At 42.0% G+C, this 26,589-nt stretch overlaps 1 protein-coding gene across 1 annotated transcript in view; it reads left to right on the top strand.

The window, feature by feature from the left end:
• Positions 1-26,589, top strand: part of bbg (PDZ domain-containing protein big bang) — a 549,174-nt gene that overhangs the window by 34,776 nt on the left and 487,809 nt on the right. Inside the window, exon 2 of the mRNA XM_019046227.2 lies at positions 13,603-15,815. Within this exon, the coding sequence (XP_018901772.2) occupies positions 13,861-15,815 (1,955 nt within the window). The 5' untranslated portion in view covers positions 13,603-13,860. The remainder of the gene's footprint in view (positions 1-13,602; positions 15,816-26,589) is intronic.

The following is a 26,589-nucleotide window of genomic DNA, read 5'->3' as shown; positions in this document are numbered from 1 at the left end:
GCGCACAGCCTAGGCCCCTGCGATGGCCATTTCACTTTCCACCGGGATCAAGTGTGCCGAACACATGTCGCTGGCGCGGGCTCCTCCGAGCGGCATGTATGCGGGGCTGACCCCGAAAAAAAGGATCGCTCAACTTTCTAGCCGGGCGCAAAACGGCTTCCGGACCCGGCCGCGGTGTCGCGACGCCGCGGGTTCCATGTCCGCCATTTTTTATTTTTGAGGCTCATCGATCATGTGAATTGTAGGTGAATCTTAGCGGAGCGAGCGAACGTCGAGATGTCAAACAAATTTTGCTAAAATTACCGACTAGATTCATTAAAATGTAGTTGGATGGTGAGTTACATTTGACTATTGATTCTTATGTATAAAGTTCGCGAGAAACACGATGGTGCCAACTGGTTTTCTCTGATATCAACTCCTAAGCTCATAAAAAGCTCTCAGGTTGAGGCCAAAATGCAGGGGATATCCACGCTATCCTGAGAGTCCACTCTACATCAAAACAAACTCTGCCATGCAAAGATAGGGAGCAAGTACTTAGCATTAGCAAGTTGTGATGCCGTGTTTGGAATCATTAAGTTTGATACGGACCACAATAAATTGCACAAACACACATTATATTTTCCTTTATTACATATTTTTTTCATCAATTAAATGAATAATTCATACAGATGTGCAACATTTCAAATCATGAGTTGAAAACGCTGTCTGCAAGATATATTGGAGCCTAACACAGAGCGGAGCGGCGCGGCGTGCTGCAGCGATACGCGCCACAGCGCCTACAAACCTAACCGGGATACTTCACGCATGGCGCAATGCGTGAATTATCCTGTTAGGTTGTAGGCGCTAAGGCCTTTCGCGCTGCTGCCTGCTTGCCGCGACGCAGCGTGCACGGCGCTTGAAGCAACTATTTCACACCAGAGGTATGCACAGTATCATACGAAATTAAAGGCGCTCCACATATTAGGAATGGCAGCATCCTTCAAAAGTACGGAGCTTCGCGCAAAATAAATCAAGATACTACGGCCCAAAAAGAACGATAACCAAAAACAGTCCGAGCATCGTAATTAGTAACATTTAGCATACACTTTATCGCCTGGCTGTTGCTCAATCGCCATCGGCTATAAAAGGCTATAAGAAATTGTGAGCTGCTATAGAAGCTATTGAAAATCTTACAGCCGGCTTTAGGTCTATGGTATTTTGGAACACAGCTTCTACTGCCAATTTTTACCAGGGTAACCTGAATTGGACTACATTTTGCAAGCAGGAACTACAATTTCTGGCACATCCGTGAAAGCACTTATGTGCATAGGGATACCAATGGTGCGTACGTTATTTCTAAACTAAGGCAGAATTTGTAGTTTCCATTTGCAAAATGCTGTTAAATCGAAGCTGAAAGTATCCGAATGCGAAACTTAGCCGTTCGATTCGACTAATCGAATGGGATCTTCCGCGTTCGGATGCTTTCAGCTTTATTCCAAGATCGGGGTGTGATCAATGTGTTAAGCGGCCTTGTGTGGAAGGTTTGGAGACCACACCACTGAAATGTGCAATAATGAACTGTCATTCGTGGGTAAGCTGTAGAAGCACCTGTCTGCGCAGGAAAACAAATGGCATGCATGTTGTTTCTGCAATGAGCCCAGAAAAACAGTTTCTATATTGCAAAATGTAGTCCAATTGAGTGAGGCGTGGAGTCCGTCGTACTGGAAACAAAATTACTCAGATTCTTAGCAAAGAAAAAGAATTATGTGCGCATGCCTTCAAAAATGCGTCTTTGTGTGAGATCCCATAATGATGTCACACTGCAAAAATATTGATTTCGTGACGTCCGCTTTGCACTTCCTCACTTTCCAATTCCAAATATATTATCATTAGTCTTGCTAAAACCACTGAAAGTGAGGCATGATATCATTTCTGGAACCAGTTCTTGGATCGCTCTTGCACATTCAGCCGAGTAGAACTTTCGAAACGCCCTCCTCGCGATCGACCATGGCGCCAGTCCGGGTTGAGAGGGGGAAGTTTATTCAGTGTGTCTTATCGTTTCGATTTCGATTCTTATGGCGTCGCCATCGTCGTCTGAGAGGCGACTCCGCTTTTTCTCGATGAATGCGAATTCCAATCTGCAGAATATTCGTTCGGCGCCACTAAAATCCCTCAAACCTTGCCCCTAAGCGTCTGAGAAAAGACCTGCTTCAAAGCTGTTATCAGCAAGTGAAACTTGAACCTCGCGGATTCTTACAGAGGGTTTTAAGTTTTATGAGCTCGTTGACTATGATAACGAGTGTCGATTTCTCGATTAGTGTATATTTTCGCCGCTTTTCAACAAGAAATGGTAATATTCTTCAACTTTCGTTTGTAAAATTGAAGCTTTCTTGAGAAAAAGAGGACTGTTCCAACAATAAGTATAACGTGTAGCTTTCAAGGAATTATGAATTAGTTATTTTCATTCTTTCTTTTCCTTACAACTAAAATGTAATTATACTTTTGTTTCAGGTATGCCTTCATTATTATTGTATACCATGAAAAATGCAAATTACGTGAGTTATATATATTTTTTTATGATTTGTTCTTTCAAAAGCTTTTGCAGCCTATATCAATAGAGTAAGTACTGTAAGGCTAAGCTGCTTGACGCCACACTGGAAAAACAAACACATTGGATCTAGAGTCCAGGCTCTTAAAAACATCGACAAGAAAAAATACTCTTGATTCAATCGGATTTTTACTTAAATCAAGAACCAAGCCAAGCTTGGTAATTTGAGCGGATTTCGTTTTGATTTAAGCTTAAATTCTGATTGAATCAAGAGTATTTTTTCTTGTCAATTTTTCAAGAGTCTGGACTCCAGATCCAATGTGTTTTTTTTCCAGTGCAATGGGCACAACATCAGTATGTGATAGTTTATGATTCCTATAATATGAAGATTTTTTGGGTGGGGAGGGGGAGGCTCATGTGCTACCTTATGCCTAGTCCGATCTCCAAAAACACCTTATCATTTTAACTATCAAACGAAAAGGAGAGGGTTGTCTGAAGGGTGTGTAGCTCTAGTAATCTCATAACTTTTATGTATCAGCTGGGAGCTTTATCTTACGGCTGCCGCGATTAATTAACTTATACGCTATCGATCGACGAGGGGCTTGTCATGTTACAGCTGTCGAATTAAACGAATCACAAAATGAGTCGAGAGTATTTAGAGCGTTCCGCAGCACACTAGTGTCACCCTGGATCCGCCTCATCATTTAAGACCGCGCTAAGCAGAAAGGAACCAAGCCACATTAGCTATTGCCAAATTCAATCGGCAATTTAATGTTTTACAGGAAAACGATCGTGCGGATTTTTGTGCAAGTTTTAGTGAATTTTCTGCATAGTGCCAAGCAAATTCTTCAAAATTTTCCAAGGATTCCACTCGATCGTTCTCTTGTGAAAAATTGAATTGCCTTGTTAAATTTGGCAATAGCTGATGTGGCTTGGTTCCTTTCCGTTAAACGCGGGGCATTTAGGCAATGCGTGGAGCAGACTTTGCGGGGCTTCATCGCCAAGCTCTAAGCTCACACGAATATGGGCTAAGACTCCCAGTCGAGTCATAACTTCTTTTTTCGTGCGAGTGTCGGAATCTAATCGACGTGCGCGCCCTTAAACGGCCGTTAATTGTGCTCTACCGGGAATCTTTCTCTTCTCAACTCACTCGGAAGTAAGTTTTCGTAGTTTGCAGGATAATCAATGTCACCGATTGTATATTAATCTGTGCGCCATCGAAATTTGAGTTTTTAGTATTGATTCGTACTGCGAAAAATTGGATTTATTTTCTCGTGAGAAAGAAACTAGCTATGCGTCTTGAAAGCGACCTATTGCGCCGGGTGAAATTTATGAGTTTCCTTTTTTCCCCAGCATGACCGGAAGCCATTAAGGTAACATTTTTTTTTTAATGAAATTAATCGCATTTTCTTAGTGCAGTTATCGCACTAAGATAAGAAAAAAGAATGAAAGAAGAAATGCATTGATTTGTATCCCTTAGAAAACGGCCGCTACGGCCCCCTAAATACAGCTTCATTCGAAAATTTTTTATATTCTTTTTTACTTTATGCAAGGCAAATCCGTATTAATTTGTTTTATCACAATTATAGGCTACTCTCAGTGAAAAAGAGTCGTGAGATCTAGCAAGAGAATTTGTAATTTCCCCCTAATTGTATCATTCAGTCAAGGAATACCTATCAGTTTCGCGTGTTATAAAATTGTGTTTTGATGTTTGATATTCATAAAACCCCACAATTTAAAACGCGAAGTCTTTACTCTCAATATTAGCGGCGATTCCACCGTGTGGAAAATATAGACGAAAATGTCATTCACAACTTATGTGCATACACTTCACCTCAATTTAATCTCGCAAAGATAAAGAAAATTTGTACTGGTCGCTCCACGTGATTCACTGACAAGATCCAGGACGAAGAAAACCACAAAAAGCATTAAGTGTCGTAATAGGCGTAATCAGTTTCATTTTTCCAGCAATAAGTACGATATTTTAAAAGAGTAAAGTCGTACACAGAATCTGGCATTTGATGGATCTTATCATACTCTGCCAAATCCAAAAGATAGAATCATCAAACATGATTTTAAGAAATGACCAATTCGTATTAAAGGCGGAAATCTTTTGTGTTCAATTTATCGCAGCACAAAATACTCACACGCGAAAGTGATAATTTCGCTCTTTTTCGTAAGTCAAAGGTCTCGTCTAAAACGCCGATCGACCTAGATTTGAGGACACGATCGCCAGTTTAATGTGCGGTGCATCTTCTCAGAGACCCCAATTTTGAAAGTTAAGACCGACTCAGTTCTACATATATATAGACCACACAACACACAAGGTTCGTAAAATTTTACGAGGGCCAGATAATAACAGTATCTAACGGAGATCTTCTGCACGTGAGAGCATCCATAGCCAACCTCACCCGATGGGTGCTGTGAGATACTGTTTCAGGAAAGCAAGCCGTTGTCTCATCGTCAGAAAGTAACTTGAATTTTTTTGAAGCTCTCGCCAGGATTACTTCATAGCAAATTCAATCAGGGTGTCTCCTATACGGAAAAAGTACGGCTGCGGTGAAATAGCACTGGTTTTAAAAAGTCGATACGGAATTACGGAAAACGCACGGATTTTTTATATGAAAGTATGTAAATTTTAGATTAACTCGAAGAGAGATCGTTGGAACGATACATAACTCATTTACGACGTTCCTGCGAGATCTTAAAATTAGTTAAGTTCTGCGTATTTCAGATCATTCCTTCAGATTTCCCACTTTCCACTTTCCAAATCCGCATTTCTGAATGATTTGAAACATTTGTCTTTCTCAGCACTCAGAATTCGTTTCAAATAAGGAAAAGTAAGGAAGAGGTAATGAAAAAGCAAAGATTTCAGGGAACCCCTGAAAAGCGGAATTTTCGGGAAGCATGGAACAGGTCAGTTTTTTTGGTTTTTTTTTCGATTTGTCAGTTTTAATTTTAATGAAGAAGAAAACACAAAAGGAACTAGTAAAAAGAAAATTACAGTAGACATAAAGACATTTTGAGAATAAAATGAGATGAGAAGCATGGAAAAGGTAGAGGAAAAGTAATGATTAAGCTAGGATTATGGATGATATGGTACTAGTAAACGCACCGTTAATTCAGTTTGTCAAAATGAGTGGTGAAAGGTCCATGTGCGCTTTATTTGCCCCAAGTTTTTTCACTCAGATCATTTTTCAACGAAATTTTGTTGAAATTTTTCTCCAGTCATTTTTTATACACGATTCTTCGCAATAAAATTTTAAAGCATAAAATTACCGGAGTTGCGTCCCCAAAGAAGAGCCACAGTGGTGAAGCCTTATTCTCCGAGAGCCCCCTCTCGAGATGCTGTATGGCTCTTTCCTCGATCCGCCGCGTCAGGGAAAAACGCCGTAAAAGCATTCGAATATTGCCAAATTGCTTCATATTAAAGAATTAATTTTGAGGAACGTTATGAATATTATTCCTTAAAATTTTCAGTAACGCTGGCTTCAATTGTAAATTTACTTCTAAATAAAATTCGACCTCCAAAATTCATAAATTGCCTAGATAATTCGTATTTCATCGGAAGAAATTCGGCAACTTCCGGAGGTCCATAAGACATTTTCCCATAGCGCGGCAGTGGAGCCCCCCGAGACAAAGAGGGGCCAGGAGCCCGCGCTGCAGTCAAGAGCCGCTCATTTACCTTGAGTCCCGGCCGCCAGCCCGGCTTCCATATTTCCACGGCCGTCCCCGGCCCCCCCCCCCCCCCCGAAAGATTTTCGAGGGCCGTACAACACCGACGTCGTGGACGGCTAAACGTGTCGTCGTGTGAGTGCCGTGCCCCGGCCGGCATCGCCGCCTTGCCCGCGGTCGGTGGACAATTGGATTAGATTAACAAGATTCAACTCTTTCTTTCGCGCTGCTTATTTATTTTATTTCTTCCTCGGTTTCTTCTCCTTCGTCTTCGGGGATCGCTTGCCGGATTTGTCGGAAAATCCATCTACGGGTGTGCAACGAGTTACAGTCCCTATGTACTTAATAACAGGTAGGTGCGAATTCTGTGTTAAGGACACACAAAGTTATCGAAAAACTGGAAAGGCCTGAGAGCTTTGCCCAATCCGGAACAGTGAAGGAGAAGTAAGAGGATTTCACCGCGGAACCTCGGAATCCTCTCCAACAGCATATTAAATTAATTCATTTCTACCGCATTCACAAGCTCTATCTTCAAAAACTGCAACTTCTGCGTTTAAATTCTTGAATTGTGAATTTCTACAATTGCAAGAGACTTAACGCCCAAAAATTTCCTTCATAATGCATTTTCATGAGAAATTACACCGAAAATACCCTGAAAGTCAGGAAAAAGTTAGGGAATTTTGAAATGTAGGAAAACTTGTAATCCTGTTGGTGTAAGGTTTACGCCCATGTATCGTCCTTTATAGTACAGCTCCAATCAGGGTGGCATGAAACGTAAGAAAGAAATGAAAGATTGGAAAGTTTAGTGAAATATGTCATGAAATTTCACGAGGCTGTGAAATATATAATATTTTTCAGGGGCTAGAGTATGCAACCCGCACTTAAACACACAAAAATAGAAGAAAGTCCCAATTTTCAAATTTTGCGAAACATGAAAAGGAACCGGTATTTTTCAATAAATTCCGAAATTTTAAGAAATATTTTACGTGAAATTTCAAGATTTTATTTTTCATGAAATTTTGCCACCCTGGCTCCGCAATATTAGCCCCCTCCAGACGCCGAAACTGGAGTATTACTCTGGGGGTATTGATGCTGGTGTTGACTGTTGAACCGCAAAAGACCACGAGCTGATGACTTTTGATCAAGAGTTCCGAGTCAACTCTCTTTGAAAAGAAGGCTTTGGGGGCTTTCCCAGATTTTTATGTATTTTTCATTATTTTCAGATACCCTTAGACTAGCGCTCCAATTTAAGGGTCTGGAAGGGACTATTCAAGTCAACTTTCAGTCAGAACGGGTATTTTTCCCTCCCGCCGAAACGAGGTGAAGTAAATCCGTGGAAATGAGTGTCGAACGAAAGGGAAACGGAGGAACCGATACGGAATAGCAATTAACGTACGGAACCGGTCCGCTTCCTCGTGGCCGATGCTTCGAGCAGGAAGAAAATGAGGGGGCATCGCGGGGGGGGGGGGGGGGCTTTCGATCATGCGGGGGCGATGGGAGGAGGGATGCATAGTGCATGATGCAGGATGGCACACTTCACTCTTGACACGGATCTGGAAGCTGCGAGCGCCGCGCCGCCCGATGCTCATTGCGCCGAGTGCACGCTGCGTTTAAATAACTGCTCCAAACCCCACGCCCCGCGTGCCACCGTCACGAGCGGGCTGATTATTCAAATTTATAGACAAAGCGATAGACATAGTAGACGAAAGGAAGGTTGACCAATTCTCTGGTTGTAGCGGGTGGTTGTTATACATTAAGAGGGGAAATAATGATCTGAGTAGGGTCTCTCGTGGGTTAAGCGGCAAAATGTTTGCTGGCCCAAAACGGTCATGGTTTTTCGCCGAAAATACCGTTTTGGGGGCCTTCTTGCCGAAAAGGACCGCGTCCATACTCTCCGTATTTTCAAATAGGTGACAATTTCATGCGTCTATGAGACTAGGGGAACCGTGGCGACCTGCGGGCTGATAATTGAAATTGATAGACATTGCGATAGACATAGTAAACGAAGGGAAGATTGACCAATCCTTTCGGTTGAAACGGGAGGTTGTCATAGATTAAGAAGAAATATGATGGACTGAGTATATTGTCTCTCGTGGGTTGCTGTTAGTTAGTCTATCACTTACCTCCTGTATCCATTGCAACCTCCTGCTTCCACCAATAGGATCGCTTTTTTTTTCAGTTTGTCATCTTTGTCTATCATCAATTTCAATAATCAGCCCGCCGGCTGATTATTGACATAGATAGGCAAAGGTGACAAAAGAGAAAACGCAGTGATCCTGCTAGTGGAAGCGGGTGGTTGCAATGGACGAAGGAGGTTTGTGATAGACTAACTTATAACAGCAACCCACGAGATACAATATACTCAGTCCATCATTTTTCCTCCTAATCTATGACAACCTCCCGTTTCAACCGAAAGGATTGGTCAATCTTCCCTTCGTTTACTATGTCTATCACAGTGTCTATAAATTTCAATAATCAGCCCGCAGGTCGCCACGGCTCCCCTAGTTTCACAGACTCATGGAGTTGTCATCTACTTAAAAATAGGGAGAGTATGGACGCGGTCCTTTTGGGCAAGAAGACCCCCAAAACGGTCGTTTTCGGCGAGCAAAGTTTTGCCGCTTGCAATATTCATCCCGCATTGAGACGAAGTGTTCAAATTTTAGACAAGAGAACCACGAATTTTTTGCCGACTGTGCGGCTAATGTATTCACATGCAGTGGGTTAGTCATGCGTTTGAACAGTTAATAGAGGCGTGTTAGGAATTTCGCAAAACGCAGGTATGTGTATTAATGAGTTGAAATATCATTGCCCGCTGAGGTTGAGCTGGTGCCGCAAACCTGAGCTTCCCACTCTATGGAGCACAAAGAAGTAGCTTTTAATACTACTTTTTACCACCGCCACAGTTGTCACACTTCAACAACTTAAAACCATCATAATTAAGCAGATTAAAGCTACCAGGATTGAAAATTGCGAATTTTTTTCGTCATTGAAAACTTAAAATCGAGAGTTAAAAGTTGTTATCGCCGTATTGAAAAGAACAGAAACGACCAAATTTCTGGAATAGAGATTTCTTATTTTTTTACCTATGTAAGGTTGCCCTTGCATCAAAGTCGAACACTGGAAAAAAAACAGATCCAGAGTCCAGACTCTTGAAAACATTGACAAGAAAACGGACTCTTGATTCAATCAGATTTAAGCTTAAATCAAAAGGAAATCCGCCCAAATTAAGAGGCTTGGTTCTTGATTTAAGCTTAAATCTGATTGAATCGAGAGTTCGTTTTCTTGTCGATGTTTTTAAGAGTCTGGACTCTAGATCCAATGTGTTTTTTTTTTTTTTTTTCCAGTGAAGGCTATGAAGCGGCGTGTTTCTCGGTTAATGGCATATTCCTCGGGGGAAATAGCGAAATCTTGTATGTGGATACATTTTTTAATATTGTGCAAAATAGACTAAGTTTTCCCCTTTCTTTCCGTATACGATTTGCATACATTCATGTATAGCGCGCGAGGTTATCATTCTAGACAGACTTTTTCCATAATTGCATTCTATTTATTTGGATCGTGATGTTTCCCAGCCGACGTTGAGACATTGATGAAGTCTTGAGTGTCTCAGCATGGACGTTGCCTCTTTTTCTCGACGCCCGCCCTCCAGGCGTACTCACAGCTGTCATTAACCGGGAATCCAATTAAATCTAATTAATGGGGGTTTAATTAAGCCTGGAAAACGTGTAAGATCGGAAAAAATCCCACGATTACGCACAATATTTTGTAACTCCCCTCGTTTATGAACTTTATGCAACTCGAAGCCCATTCTCATTCATAACAAGGATCGGAGGGGCATTCCGTCATAAAGGAATGCCGCAGATTTCGACTGTGTAACTTATTTTCCTCACAACGGTTTAGTCCTTTTCCGCCTACCCATACTGTCGTGCTGAGGAAGAACGCCGTATAAGCCTTCAGACGTTGCCAAATTTTCTTCGATAAAACGCGAACTTCCCGGTAAACTCATGAATATTTTCCTCCCAATTTTTCCGATAATTTTGTTCGCAAATTCACCTAAAGATTCTGAAAATGTAATGGAAGAATATTCATAACTTCCCTAAAAAATAAACATTTTATCGAAGGAAATTTGACAACTCTCGAATGTTCATACGGCGTTTTTCCTTAGCACGGCAGCATAATCCGCAAACGAGTCGTGGCAACTTGGTAACGATGCAGTCTTTTCCTTACACACCTTACATTTTTCTTCTTTTTCGCCGTCGGCCCGTGGGGATTTAATTGCGCATTTAACCTTATTTGATCGTTGAGCTAATAGTGATTTTTGGCGTGCCTTCTGTGCTCATGACTGATTCTTGTAATTCTGCGTCGTTCGTTGACTTCAATACTCAGTGGGACTTTCTCGATGAAAAAAAAGGCTGACTATCTGGCTCATTAAAAAATGTTCCACGATTTGAATGGAGAAAAGAGACGAAACAAATTATAAATATGTCGCATGAATTGACAATAAATTAATGAATCATTCGACAAATTATCATTGAATATTTAAATAAACATATATCTCAATATAAATCGAGTACTTAAAGTGAAAATAACAAAATACATCTCTGAATAAATCTAATGCTGACAGAGTTTTTATTCTGTCTTGGGCCTGTCCACTTTTTCATCTGTGTATATTTGCGAGCGTATTAGCCAAAGCCACACGTAGAGGAATTGTTTTTGTGTTAATCTATATTCAACTAAAAACTATTGGATGGAAACATTTATCTTCAGGTATTCTCTTAACTGTACAAAGGCCATTTATTGGACTACCTTGGGCAAGGAGTCTATCAGCCGAGGGTGCTTAATGTAGAGAGAACCTCATGGAGAAAAATAGAACCGCGCTGAACACCAACTTTGTTTTAGCTTCCACCGGATGTGGTGGATTGCAGGAAAACATGTCGCTCAGTAGAGGAAGTATGTGCGAAAGTATACCGGAGGACTGTACTGAAGACAATCGCCGGCTGTGCCCAAGTGCGGATCGGTAGGATAAAGCAAAATCATCCGCCGCATGTGCTGAGGTTCAGATTCTGGTGCTCAGCAAGGTTCTATTTTTCTTCGTGGCTTTCAGCATACGTGCTAATTCAATGAAAAGTTCGGAGAAAGAAAAGAGAGTTTTATCATATGATTATTTCGACGAATTTTTACGTGGAAAGAAGGCAACCCTTAGGTCAGATGAGCGACAAAGTCCATAGATCCCTTTCTGAAGACAGCACGCTTCGACTTTTATCACGTCTTTCTTTGCCTCACAAATCTCTCTAACAGCTGTGTAAACACGAAATAACCCAGATCTGCGATCTCGAATGTGCGAATACTAATCAGACAGGTGACAAGAATGACGTCATTAGCCAACCATGCCATGGGAAATTCAACAGGGAGTCTAGATCTCTCGATCTTAAAACGCTGACAGTCAAAATGGATACTAATCTGATCATAACATTAACGATTATTCCTGACGTTCCCGCAACGTTGCCGAATATCACTTGAAAAACCGCCTGTTTCAGGTTGTCGAAGGCTATTTCGGTGATTTTCAGAGAGATCATGCTCTCACAATTGCCTCAAAGTCGCGCCTCGCTCCTTTGATTGGCAGTCATCGCTTTATCAGCGGTACAATCAAATGATGATCTTGTAAACACCTCTCTCTGTCGTTGATGTTGTTTTCCCGTGAATAAATTACCCACGGCTGCGGCGGGCGATTGTCCCGTTGAGTTTCCTTGTTCAATTTCACTGTCCCGCTTTCAAATTGAATCCATTACCTTTCTCGTTGCTGTATTTCCGGGGTCGATGAGAATTCGTTCTGACGTTGAAAATAGTGTATCTTGAACGGTTAACTGTAATCTTCGAGGAGCATCAGATAATATGACTCGTCAACTAAAATTGAATGTCTTGGGCTGAGTAAAATTGAATTTCTTGTCCGGAGTTGGGTACTTTTCGAAACAAATGGATTCAATTGCGAAAAAGGAAATCCTCTAAATATCATCAGTGAAGTGGTCAAAAAAAGTCAGGGAGTGGGAATTATGGTTCAGTAAATCTTCTTTGGACGTTTTAAGACGTTTTTCGGACTTAGATTCTGGATTAATTTTTCAAGATTTGAAAATCAGAAGTTAGTTAGTAAAATTACATGACATTTAAGCACCTCTTGCGTAAACATTGTTTGTAATTTTTTGCACCGACTGACGGGACATTTTATGAAACCTCAAAGCTTTATGCTGGGATATATATTTCAAATTTTGGCGTAATTTTATGTAAAACCTCAAGAAAACAGCTGACTCTTCTTAAACCGTACTTTACCGTGAACGATGCTGCTTATTTTTTCTACCTTTCTGCTTCATGTATATTTCTTATTTTATTCCACTCATAATCAACATTATCATTTAACAACTTTGAAATATATCATTGTGCAAGGTCAGGAAATCAGTCAATCAGAGATATTTTTTTCTAGCTCTTCAGCGAAAGTCCACCTTATAGCCCTCTCTCCGCCTTCCTCTACCCGCGCGGTATCAAAATGGACGGATAGGCTTAAAAAATGCATGCTTAAGTTATCGGCCGAGTGGAATATTTCTCAAATGAAAAACCTAACAAGTTTAGGCAGCACACACGGACACCAACTCTGCCATGCCAAAGAAGAACGCCGCATGAACTTTTGAATGTTGCCATGTTTCTCCTAATAAAATATTTACTTTTAAAAAAGTTTCTAAATATTCATTCTAGATTTGAGAACACCTACACTAGATTTATTAGAAGAGAGGGATCCCCGAAAAATCAAAATAAAAACTTAAACTATAACTAAAAGTATTCTAGGAAATTTGTGTCTCACACTGGAAAAAAACACATTGGATCTAGAGTTTATACTCTTGAAAACATTGACAAGAAAAAGGACTCTGGTTTCAAACAGATTTAAGCTCAAATCAAAAGGAAATCCGCTCAAATTAAGAAGCTTGGTTATTGATTTAAGCTTAAAGCTGATTGAATCAAGAGTATTTTCTCTTGTCGATGTTCTTAAGAGTCTGAACTCTAGATCCAATGTGTTTTTTTTTTCCAGTGTACATGGAAAAAACAGCTTAGCGCTGAGCCCTAACACTTGCCAAACAGGCAGCAGTGCTGAGCCCTATAACTGCAGTGCTGAGCCCTATAACTGTAGAGTCCAGCCCTACAGCCTTAGGGTCCAGCCGCAGCCCCACTGCATATAGTTGGCGCTATTTTACCTAAAGTGTCAGGACTCAGCGCTAAGTTGTTTTTTCCGTGAATTAGATAAAATGTCACAACGTTGGAAAGCTCATACGGCGTTTTTTCTGGGGACGGCAGGACTGGTGTCAAGATAATTAAGTAGCCGGCAAGTTCTGAGCTTGGTTTTTTTGTTGTTGCAGGTTTCGGATGAATGAATGAAAGCGGAAGAAGAAGAAGTAGCGGCGGGGCATCGGGAGCGAGTGCGAGTCGGATGGAAAGTGCAAGTTGAGCCGGGACTCGTCTTTGGCGCCGGGACGAAAAGCCATGCGCTCGAGCCGATAGCGAACCCAACTCCCAGCCGACTCGGGGCCATGCATCCCCGCGCCCGGGCCGTAACGGTGCTCTGAAACCGGTTTCGCGACGCGGCATGAGAAGGTGACGCCGAGAGCCAGAGAAAGATGGAGCGCCAAGAGACGGACAGCCCCCTGGAGGTCGGCCACAAGGCCCAGCACAGCCACGATTCCGGCGCCTACATCGACTGGAACGTGGACGAATCCTACGCCAACTACGTCGGCCCCAAAATCCAAGACCCCGCCGCCTACAACAGCAACGTAAGCGGCGGCTTCGTCACCGTCGTCGCCGTGGAACAGACCCCGGCCATCGAGAAACCTCTCCCGTTCGTCACCGTCCTGGCCATCAACGATGAAGAACCCCCGAAGGAGAAAGACGACGATGCCGAGCTCGTCCTGCTTTACAGACTCCCCGGTGAAAGACTCGGGCTAGGCCTCAAGTTCGACGGAGGCGTCAAGTCTTGCGAGAAAGTCGACAAGCTCTTCATACAGTCTTGCGCCCCGAACAGTCCGGCCTCCCGCTCCAAGGCCTCGTGGGGCTTCCTCGCAGCCGGCGATGAGATCCTTGCCATCGACGAAGTCGCCGTCAACAGCATGACGCGCATCGAGTGCGTGCGATGCCTCAAGGAGTCGAGCGTGGTCATCAAGCTCCTGATCCGGCCCAACCCCACGGCGCAGCGCCCCAACCCTGCTGACGCGGGTGAACCCACCCCATCCGGCGAGAGCGCTCCTCCTCCGGTACCCCCGCGCAAGTTCCGCAAGAACTCCTTGCAGGCCTCCGAGTCATTGTCCAACGTCTCCCTCTTGGTGCACCCTCCGGAGGACTTCGCGGACCGCAGCGCGGAGCCCTGCCACAAATGCAAGGCGTCCCCGAAGGCCCTGCCCAGGCACACCTTCACCAACGGCGACGCCCAGGAGGCCCAGGTTTATACAGACCTCTTCGCTGGGGAGGACACGGAAGTGAACTTCATCGAATCCGAGTCGGACGACACCGGAAGCAGTTTGTCGACTGTCATCGACAGGGTCTCCTCCGGCCCGACAACTTCGAACTCGAGCTTCTCCGAGGTGCGATCAACGACCTCCGCGGAGGCGCCCTTCGACGCCCCGCGCACCCCCAACGCATGCTCGACTGTGTACTTGGACCGCGTGCTGGAGCCCTTTCTTCAGCTGGAGCGAGAGTTCTCCTCCAGCGCTGTCATTGAAGACAGCACCCTCTTCACCAAGCTCGTCGCAGCCGCCTCCATAGCCGACGGAAAGCCCAGCACCGTCCCTAATGAAGCTGAGCCTGTTTCCCTCCAGCCGCCAGCGAATTTCCAAGACCCGGACGCCCAGAACCCTCCTGAAGAGGCGCCTGTTCTGCCGCCGAAACCTCTCCCGAGGAAGGACATCCAGACGCAAAAGGGGAAGTTCAAATCCGGAAAGAAAAGACCGCCTCCTCCGCCTCCGCCGGTGAAGTCGGACCGACCTCTCCCGGTGCCTGAGCCCTCGATAGACGACACCAAGGAGGAGGAAAACTTCAGCGATGTTGACCATCTTCCTCGCCTCATCGACTTCGTGCCGAAGGACAGAACCGATGTGATAGTGCCAAACGCGATTCACGCGAGTGTCAAACACGCAGAACACGCGGACCAAATACAGAGTGTCATCCACGCGACCCCCAAACAAGCCGAAGCGAACGCGTTGGAGGTAGCGCCGAATCCGAGTGCCAAACTCTTGGAGGTGCCGCCGAGCGTTATCCACGCGAGTCTCAAACCCCACCCGGAAGTGCCACCGAGTGTGATACACGCAAGTGCCAAACAACCCGACTCGACGGGCGGTTCCCACGCGAGTGCCGCGCATCAAGAGCGGGTGGAGATGCTCAAGTTGTTGGATATAATGTCGACCCCGAGTGATAACCGAAGTGTGGTCCGGGAAAACGCCTTCGTTCCCGTCCAAGTGGGAGACGCGCCACGCGCCCCTGAAACAGTGCCCCACGTTGAGGAACACTCCGAATCCGAGTCGTCCGTTCCGATCGAGTTTGAGTCACGCGCAGATGCTGTTGATGAGGATCAATCTCCTGTCAGGTGCGTCGTCTCATACTTATATTCTTCTTCCTCTTCCTCTTCTTCCTCTTCTTTTGTCAATCCTAGCTTACACATAGCGCAGGTCTGCACTTCCAAAAATTAAATGTCACGTAACGCTCTTTTCGACCTAATTCCCTAAATTTTTTACTGTATTTTGAATTTTTGATGAAAAAAAGCCACCTCGTGTCGGTTTTACATCCTTAATTTTTGACAAATCGATGCCGTACCTATTTGCAGTTAGCGTGACATGACGTAACTCTTGATTCTCCTCTCCCATCTGTAACGCACTCGTAACGCAGGATCAGACCTTTACCTTTATACGTCCAAGAGCATAGAGTGTTATTATTTTATGAATGGCCCTAAAATACGTTATTCACAAGAAAACTGCCCGGTATTCCCATAAACTTAGCAATTTTTGAAGTTATATCTATTTCATCTGGCTTATTCCTGACTAGATCACCACCAATTTTTTCAAATATAGAGTCCCTCTTAAGCATATTAAGCATGTGTAATACTCGAATTCACCAAAAATTTTAGATGCGATTCTTTCGCTCCAAGCTACTGCTATGTGTTTCAAGAGTAGCAGCAATATATATAGCCTGAATATTTAGAGACTCTGCACTGTATGCAAGCAATGTAAAAAAGTTAGGCGAAAGTAGTTTTCGGATTCCTCATTTTTTATGAGTTGCTATGCACACCTGAACTGAAAGGTGACTGATTAATGCCGCGCAAAGCAATTTACTTTGAGAGTTGTCATTCTTCACACGGCTAAAGGAAGATCCTCAAATGGAGAAATTAGTTGCGCATCATTGTCTCAAATTTACGGTAGATACGTCCCAGAGTTTCGAGACAGCAGCACGGACAACGGAAGAATGAACAACTTGGAGATTCACACTTGTGACATTATTAAAGCGGTCAAAGAGCTGCAAAATGGCAAAGCACCGGGTCCAGGTGGAATCCCTGTCGAGTTGGTTAAGAGCGGGACTTCTAAGCTCTTCGAGTGCCTCAGAAAGCTGATGCAGCAATGCATTAGGGGTGACGAGGTGCCAGGGGAGTGGAAGGAGTCCTGGATCAAGGCCATCTACAAAAAGAAGGGAAGGAAGGACGATTGTAACAACTACCGGGGGCTCTCAGTGACCGGGACAATAAGCAAAGTGTACGGGAAGATACTGAAAGCGAAGATCGAGGACGAATGGCAAGATCACGAAGCAGAGGAGCAGGCTGGTTTTCGAGCTGGCAGGTCTACGATAGATCACCTCTTTGTTATTGTCCAGGTCATTGAGAAGAAAATGGCCGTAGCTCAGGAGCTGCATTTAATTTTTGTGGATCTCCAGAAGGCGTATGACAGTGTGCCGTTGGTGAAACTTTGGGAGGCCTTGGAAAAATCGAATTTTAACGGGGGGTTGATTGACGCTGTTAAGCGATTTTATAAAGGGAGTTTTACCAAAATTAAGTGCCATGGGGGATTGTCAGCGGGATTTTATGTTACTAAGGGTTTAAAACAGGGATGTTGTTTGTCGCCAACATTATTTAAAATTTATCTCGAGTGCGTGCTAAAAGAATGGAAAAAGAAATGTTCTGGTATGGGTGTCCCCTTGGGTGATCTTGAAACTCTGTTCACTCTGTGCTTTGCTGATGACCAGGTGGTGGTTGCTCAAGATCAAGACGACGCGGAATACATGATGCGCAAGTTAGTAGAAGAGTATCGGAAGTGGGGTCTGGAAGTCAGCATATCCAAATCTGAGAAGATGACTTTTGGCGGTGATCAGCAAAGCATTGAGTTGGAGGATGGGCAGCAGATCAAAGGCTGCGAGCACTATAAGTACTTGGGAGTGCGGTTGACCCAGGATGGAAGAACTAATCAAGCGATTAAGGAAAGAAACACCCTGGCAAGGAAGGCTACAGCGATGTTAAATGGAATCCTCTGGGACCCTCGGATTTCCAAGGAGAACAAGAGGAGAATTTACGACGTTGTAGTCAAGAGTATTCTTACATATGGATGTGAAGTTTGGCAGCTGAAGGAGCGGACAAAGGGGATGCTAAGAGCAACGGAGATGGATTTCTGGAGGAGGTCTGCTGGAATTTCTAGGAGAGATCGGGTCCGCAATGAAAGAGTGCGTCAGATCATGGGAGTCAAAAATGACATCATATTCGACGTCATGACCAGACAGCTTGTCTGGTATGGTCATGTCAATAGAATGACGGACGAAAGGCTGCCAAAGAAGTTGCTTGATTGGGTTCCTCCTGGAAGGAGACGAAGGGGACGCCCAGTGAAAGGGTGGCGACAGGGGATTTTAGAAGAAATGAGGGTTTGTCAACTCCCTGAAGGGCTTTGGGAGGATAGGGGACTTTGGCGGCTAGGGGTCGCAGAGCGCCAAAGAGCGCTATAAAAGCGACTTTATACATACGTAAATTTGTTTGAGGAATTTTTATTTAAAGAAGTAAGTCTGATCAAATGAGGTGAGACCTTCAAGTACATAGAAGATCAATAAGCACAGAAATCATTATCATATCTTATACAGTCACCAAGAAGAGATTGATGGTATTTTAGCTTCCTATAAAAAATGAGAAAAGAGAGAAAACTGTACCAGTAATTGTTCAAAAAATAAGGAAAACTTTTAGGAAGTAGTATAGGGTCTGTACTGGAAAAAAAAACACATTGGATCTAGAGTCCAGACTCTTAAAAACATCGACAAGAAACAATACTATTGCGATTCAATCAGATTTAAGCTTAAATCAAGAGCCAACCCTCTTAATTTGAGCGGATTTCCTTTTGATTTAAGCTTAAATCTGATTGGATCAAGAGTCCTTTTTCTTGTCAATGTTTTCAAGAGTCTGGACTCTAGGTCCAATGTGTGTTTTTTTTCAGTGTGAGCTGTCACTCTTTAAATCTGCAGTTTCCCCCGCTTACGGTTCGTTTTAAGCGATTTTCAGGAATCTTTTCCAATGGACCTTCCATTAGAAATTTTTATTTCCAACCCTCTCTCACCTAGTTAAAAAATACTGATAATGGAGAGTGTGAGAAGAAGGCGAAACCTGTTTTAAAACATCGGCTTTGAGTGCAGTTGCCCGACTTTAGTACCCTGAGGTTGTCTAATTTTATGCTCAACTCTCTCTATCCCCGGGCGACGCCAGCAAATGATTTTAATTCCAGGTTTTAAGTTCATTAGTGATCTCTTCCTCCCTCTTTCTCCTTGTATTTACCAGCTGTTTCTTCCGCGCATTTCTAAGACGTCCATTTTTAAGGTGATTCATCAAGCTCAAGTAACGTGCTCGAACTGGCGTGTGATATTATCGCAATGATTAGTCAAAAAATCTCGGCAGATTTTGAGTTTTTAGCCAAACAAAGGAGAGCCTAAAGAATTATTCTAAGCCCAAAAGTCGGCAAAATTCAGAGAAATAAAAGCAGAACAGTGTTTGGAAAAAAACCTCACATTCGGTATAGAAATCGATAGCTGAATCGAATGCGAGGTTTTATCCCAAACACTATTCTGCTTTTATTTCTCTGAATTTTGCAATATTTGTGGTTTAGAATGATTCTTTATGCTCATGCGCAGGGGCTATCGTCCTTTTTTTTGCTAAAATTTCAAAATATGCCGAGATTTTTTACCTAATCGATGCGATATATCGCATGCCAGTTCGACCACGTTAATTGAGCTTGACGAATCACCTTAATTCATTGAGTTTTTCGTTTTTATTTTCGTTCACCAAGAGCCAAGGAGTCTCATCGGATCGTACTAATCCTTTTTAGTGTTTCCCAATTCATGACTAAGTTGCCAATCTTCTCGCGGAAAACGCCCATCACAAAATTAAGGCTACGACGTATATTTTGGATCGACCCTATGGATCGTATTCGATGTATCAACCAGGTGAGATTGTATCGATATCGATATCGATTGGTTCAACATGTCGACATAGCCTCAAAAGTAAATTGAGTAATCGGAGGGAATGGGTTTCTTGTAATGGGTTTTTGATGCTAAGAGTTTAAAGTGACAACGAACAGTGAAATTGTTATGAGCTTTCTCATTTTTAGCTTTGCCTACTTAAATCCTGAAAATTTTCTTTCGAGGTTATGTTCTGTTGTTTTGAACCAAACTATACAACGAACCACTATCGAATACGATCTATTCCTCTTGTTGTACGAAGATGGAATGTTATGAATTTTTATGGAGCTGTCCCCTTATTTGACACATCATAGGATTGTGAACAACGATGCATTTATTCTCTTAATGAAACACATGCATATTGATTTCGACTCTCTTTGCAAAATAGGAACCATTGCATTTTGCAATGTTGCTACAGATTGTGCAACGTCTCTTTTGTCTTGAGTGTAAATAATCCCGATTTCTGCCATCAATTAGTTTTTCTATTATTGACATTCGTCTTAATAACTGCTCGAATAATTTTAAGACAAAAAGTGTTACAATCTAAATTTGGCATATTTTTCACGATTTAATCGCAATTTTATTCGCGAACAGATGAAGTTGCACAATCTTAGCATCATGTGCAACATGCTAGTGATTCCTTTTCGCAAAAGCATCCAATTGCGGATTAGCATATTATCATTGAAGTTTGCTGGTTTGTCCCGCCAACGAAGCACGAAGTAGCAAAAAATTATGTGTGAAACCTCCGCTCTCTCTAACATCCGCACATCTCGTGCTAATTTATTTTCCTCTAATATTTTCGTCAGAATACGTTTTAATGTAGCAATCATTTGCCGCAATTACGTTTATGAAAAGATAGCGTCAGTTTTGAACGTTTAATTATCTTTCAATTAAGCTTCTTTCAAGAAAATTTAATAGATACATCTCCTTTGGTGTAAGTATTTTTTCTTCGGCGTAGGTCCACAGTTATATACTTACCGTGATCGCTATCTTCGCTGGAGATCATCAAATTTTATGTGGTTCATTTCCATTACGGCTCGTTTGTTTCTTGCAAAACTGTCATAACATAAAAATACTGACCTGCTGCCACATTTAATAATGAAATCTTGTTGTTTTCTATGAAATTCCCGCTGTAGTATGTGATTAAGAGCACGACTCGGTAACTGCGATAATACCTAAGTTTTCATCGGGGTCAAGTATAAAAGCATTGCTGCCAATTTTCTGCTCATTTAATTATTTTATGTCATATTTTAGGGATCTTTTCACGTATCTTGTCGGAATCACCCCGCAACCCACGATTACCTGATTCCTTAGTTTTCTTTATTTTGTTGCTTACTTCTTTATTCCGATGATGGGGTATCCCGTATCCCCCCGCGTTTGACAATAAAATATGGTGATGACCGAAAATTTACTTTTTATTTAGAGAATTAACAATGTAACTGCTTTCAAATTTTTTCCATTTTTTCAAAATGAACGAGTGCTCTTAATTTGTCTTTGGCAAATTATTTAAAAAATAAACACATTATTAGAGAATTTGCAATTTTATACCTCGTTACTTTACTGTCTAGGATTGCTATTGAAAATAACCCCAGAAAGTGTCCTTTCATGTTTTAAAAGTTAAATTTTGAATCTTTAAAAATTGTGTAGTGATAGGCGGTTAAAAAAAAAAACCGTCAGTATGATCTTTAAAAACTTCTGCGTTTTACTCTGTTTTGGTTTTACTTTAGCGCATTGTGGTCGCTCATTTAAAATTCTGGTAAAAACTGGTCTTATTTAAAAAATTAAGGAGTAAATATTTCATCGTGCTCAGACGCTTAATTTTCAAAGTTTACAGTTTCGCGCGTGCAAAATAGAAAAATCGCCCAAATCGCGCGGCATACCTAATAAGTGTCACCGTATGTATGATATTCCTGGTAGACGCATAAGCACTTTATGTTATCGTCCACAGTAAATATGCAAGTCGCGGAAAGATAAATTTTTAAATGCCTATCTGCGCTTAACTGGTGACTGTTAAATTATTAATAAAAAGCTCACAAGAAAAAAAGAGACCAGTATTTAGGTAATTCAAAGAATATACTTCTTCCTGAGTGTGGAAAGTGTGTCAGGTGAAAAATACGAATTAGAATGAGAACATGAACGTATACCACAACACCTGAATAAACTTCTTCTCCTCAAAAATTCTACTTTGCTTCACACAGTATTTGTAAGATTTTGCCTTAACTTTGGCAACTGAGTAATCCGTTGTTCTCGGCGGCAAAGTTACACGTTCACTGTTCTACACCGGTAACATTTTTCACTACGGTTAAAGAGCAAAGACCCGTGCTGTCATATCGGTTCGGAAACGCGTTAAATTTAATGCGAGACATTCCGCAAAAGTAACTGAAGGTCCGCAAATCGCTCCCGTTATGGCTACGGATTCACGTTGTAAGATGATAAGATCACAGAGCATCGGTAAATTCTAAGCAGTTTTGTTCGTTTGATGAATGCTACAAATATATCATTGCGATTCAATCATTTAAATCAAGTCACTACATGCTTCGCATTTGATTCGATAGTCATCGATCTATAATTGACAATTTCCAAATTTTAAGACATTTTTTAAGAGATGCGGAGGATCGCATGTCGCTATGGTGCGCCAGATATTTGTTCTCAAAATGTGACAAAGAAAAAGGTAAAATAGATTTTAAAATACGTTCTGAGTGAAGAATTGAGACTGAAAGGCAAAGCTATTCGTGATATTTACTTTGGAAAATTTTTCAGTGGTATTTCAAAATAGTATCTGGTCGAATTTTGCGCTTAATGTCTGACGTGTACCACAGCGTGCAGCGTGAGGTGATGCTCGCAAATTCTCAAAAAATGAGCTAAAATCTAGACATTAGCAATTATTGATTGATCGACTATGGCACCTTCCTCCGAAATGCTGAAGGACCACCTTAAAGTTTATGTAGATAAATTAAAAATACACTTCGAGTGAGAATTGAAACCGGAAGGTAAAACGATTTTTGATGTTTACTTTGGACAATTTTTCAGTGGTATTTCAAAATGGTATCTGGTCAAATTGTGCGCTTAAAATAATGTCCAACGCGCCACAGCGCGCAGCGTGATGTGATGCTCGAAAATTCCAAAAAAATGTGCTAAAATCTAGACATGATCAATTATTGATTGATCGACCATGACATCTTTCCCCAAAGTGCTGAAGGACCACCTCAAAGTTTATGTAGATGAAGGCCGTATTTTCTCAAGCGATTTCGGACCCAATACGCGGCAACACTTTCGCACAGAGGTGAGGGAGTGGGTAGGTATATGCTAGTCGGTAGAACGGTATTTTCACGGATGGCTGCCGACCTGGTAAAGCGTTGAGGAGGAGGGAGTGTGATGTAATTCACTGAAGCCAGGACACACAATAGCATATCAGTATCTTCCTCGGTTTCCTGCTTCCAGCAAAAATATAGCAATACGCCGTTATTATCCGACGAAATTTGCAAACTTTCATGAGAATTGACTCTAATGAATTCTACTTTTGTGGAAAGTTTGTTTCGAGCTGCTTTTTTCCGGTCTATAGTGAGTCACGTTTTCGCCGTTAGGCACGGTAGAAACGAGTGTTGCATTCGGTCATCTTTTAAGCCGGTTTTGGTTTCTACCAAGGAATTAGAGTAAATGGGTCCGATATCCATTCGATTTTAATTAGCTCTGTCATTAATGGACTTGTGCTAAGAGAAATCATTTATAAATTATTGAAACCATGAAGAACTTTAAGTACATAACGCACGCATACCTCTTACACAGCTCGACCTTTTCATTTATTCCTTTGCAAATCGTCCTTTCTAGCGTAAATATTTTAAAATCTGGATAAATTAACTGCGTTTCTTGCTAAGTGATTAATCTTCAAATATTTGGGAACAAAAATATCCTCAACTGTGAATATCAAACTGAGTAAGATCAAACAATTTTGATATCAACCTTTGAACTGTCGTTTTCCAGTGGAATACTTTGAATTCGTGGTTTTCGAGTTTTCCACTGGCAGAACTGAAAGCATACGCTTTAGATATTTTGGTACGGTGCAAAACGATTTTACTCCTACATAACTCCAAAAACGTAGTTGAAACTTCGAGATAAACTGGCGCACGGTAGAGATACGAAAAGTTTCAGTTGTCACGTTTTAAATTTCATCTTCGAACTTTAATATACGGCCCCAAAAGAGGGCGTGTACAAAAATTCACGAGTCAATCATAATTTTATCGTAGAAAATGTTGCTATATAGGTGATTAATTCCATTCCCTTTGCTCTAAACTACTTTCATATCCATGCGTTGAAGTCTCCAAGGAATGTCCGAGTCCAAATACTGTATATTCCACGGAATCGGCATTAAAAGCTCCATTTTCAAAAATTGAACACTAATCTCACCATATTGATAGCGGAGACAGGCAATTACTAGGGGGTATGCTCGTGGCCGCTACGAAGCCCAACCCCCAGAGGGAGCTTTGCAGTTTGCACCCTCTAAAGGCTCGCTTCGCGGGTCCCTGGGAGTTAATTGAAATAAAGCTGGATCAGCCAGGAAGTATCTAACATCGATTGCCGCAAAAATCATGGAAATCGCCGTAGTTTCCAAAACAAACAGTGACAAGAAATTAATATTTACATTATTTTGATCGAAATCACAAATTGTTAACTTACCTGTTTAGATCCCGCACCCACTGATAATCTCCGCTCAATTTGCTGTAAGTAGTTAGCGGTCACATACCTCCTCCCCGTTCCATTCCAGGCTGAATTCCCCTGCTGCAGAGTAAAATGAAGCGTGTCCATAACTTGGAAGGTGACGCGACCTCGAAGTTTATGGAATTTCAATGGACACTTGCCTCGACGAGCGTGCCTGACGCAAGAAGCCATTTTCTTCGGTAAAAATAAAATGGAAAGCTAATCATATAAGTCTCGCCGTTGTCAAACGTAGGATTTCGGCCGTTAGGTCGTATTGTCCGCGGGGTGCAATAGACTTGGTTTGTCTGTCAACACTGCGGCAGCCAATCCGATTACCTAATTCTGGAATGTACACGCATCAAACCTTTTTTCACGCTCGTATTTCCGACCCAAAGAATCCTGGACATTTTTCCGCCTTCGCTATATTCGGTCGGTATGACAAACAAAGTATAAACGCGCATTGGCGGATCCAGCTAATTGGCAACATTTTTTTCTCCTAACCTATGGAAACCTATGGAAATGTATCGATTCTTGGAGGGGCCAGGTGCCCCGCCAAGAATCGATCATTTAGCTTAGCTTTAAATGGAGGAAATCCAGTGTTGCCAAATTCCCGCCTCTGTAAACGCGCGTGCGTATTCAAACCAAGGTTGTGTGCATTTAGGTAAAATTGCGTCTTTTTTAGCAGTCTTGGCTGGTTTTCTCTGCACGGAAATTTTTCCTCAGTTTTTTAGGTACATTCGATTTTCAGCCGATAATAATACTCGTTGGTAGCATGTACTTGAGAGACACATAGCACTGTTAAAAAAAATTAATCTAATTAGTTGGATCCAAGAGGCTGCATTTAAAATAAATGGACATGAAATGACCTTACAGGGTATAGTTCATTTGGACTATGTTCTTTGAAATCTTTTTTTATTATGTCGTTCTTCTAATCCGACAATTGCATCGTTGCCATTGTCAATAAATTGCAACATATTTACTCTTGAATCATTCACTCAAATCGAAACCATCGGGTCAGGATCGTCGCTGGAAAAATGCTAAAAAATATTCCCGTAACGAAACAACGGTTCAGACTTTAAATGAAAACCGTTCATTTCACAGGCCTCTCAAAGTCTCAGTCTAGATTCCCAGCCGTAGTTCAACCCTGACAGACCTTCCTTATACTCATACTCGCAGCGACATTGCTTAAACGCTAATTTGTAATAATTGCGTGGGAAGCGAGAGAGCCATTGTATTCGCTGGGCCGGTGTAGCCAATACCCTTTGTTTCTACCCGGTGCCGGCAGACTGCGCTGCGTCGACCCCCAATTTTAATAAGACCTCTTGCAATTAGTGCAGATTTCTCCGCGACCTGGCTGACTGGCACCGCGGACTGCTATGTCCAGGCTGAGGTCGTCGTCGTTCGTTTCACGAACTCCAGGACTCGAGTAACCTATTTTTCGATGCAGCACGCTGCCCTGCTAAGAATAAACGCCGCATGAACCTCGGGACGTTGCACATTTTTGTCCAGTAAATGAAAATTTGCCGGAAAACCAGACGAAATTTTTACCTGATATTACTCGAGAATTTGCAGGTGTCTGGAATCTGTAAATTTTATGACTAAAATCTTACTACTAAGAGAACTGAGCACGAGGGTATCATTGATTTGTAAATTGAACAATAAGTGGAGGAGACGTGACAAAATAACCTAATCTGGTAAATACATGTGTTTGGTAAATGCCGCCAAATGACGTCACAAAGCTGCTTATTTTCTCTCTTTTAAGCCTAATTTTTACTATTTCCCATCAGAAAAAAAGTATGATAAATACTGCAAATTCAGCTGTTTAAGCCCTCTGAGATGAAGCAGTAACATTTTTGTGTGCATATTCTCCAGTGTATGCACATTTTAAGGTAAACTGCGTTCATTTCTTTCCTCGAAAATGAATATTTGGACCGCGTTTAATAGAAAGAAACCAAGCCACATCAGCTATTGCCAAATTTAACGAGACAATTTAATGTTTTATCATGCAGAAAACGTTTGTGCGAATTCCTTTGAAAATTTTAAGGAATTCGGTTCGTGCTACGGAGAAAATTCACTGAAATTTGCACAAATATCCGCACAATCGTTTTCAAGTATAAAATTGAATTGCCCAATTACACTGGGAAAAAAAAAAAACATATCGGATCTAGAGTCCAGACTCTTGAAAACATTGACAA

Source organism: Bemisia tabaci, chromosome 6 (genome assembly GCF_918797505.1).
Source record: "Bemisia tabaci chromosome 6, PGI_BMITA_v3".
NCBI classification, from domain to species: Eukaryota; Metazoa; Arthropoda; class Insecta; order Hemiptera; family Aleyrodidae; genus Bemisia; species Bemisia tabaci.
Note: the sequence above shows the minus strand (reverse complement) of the source record. Positions and strands in the feature narration are given on the sequence as shown.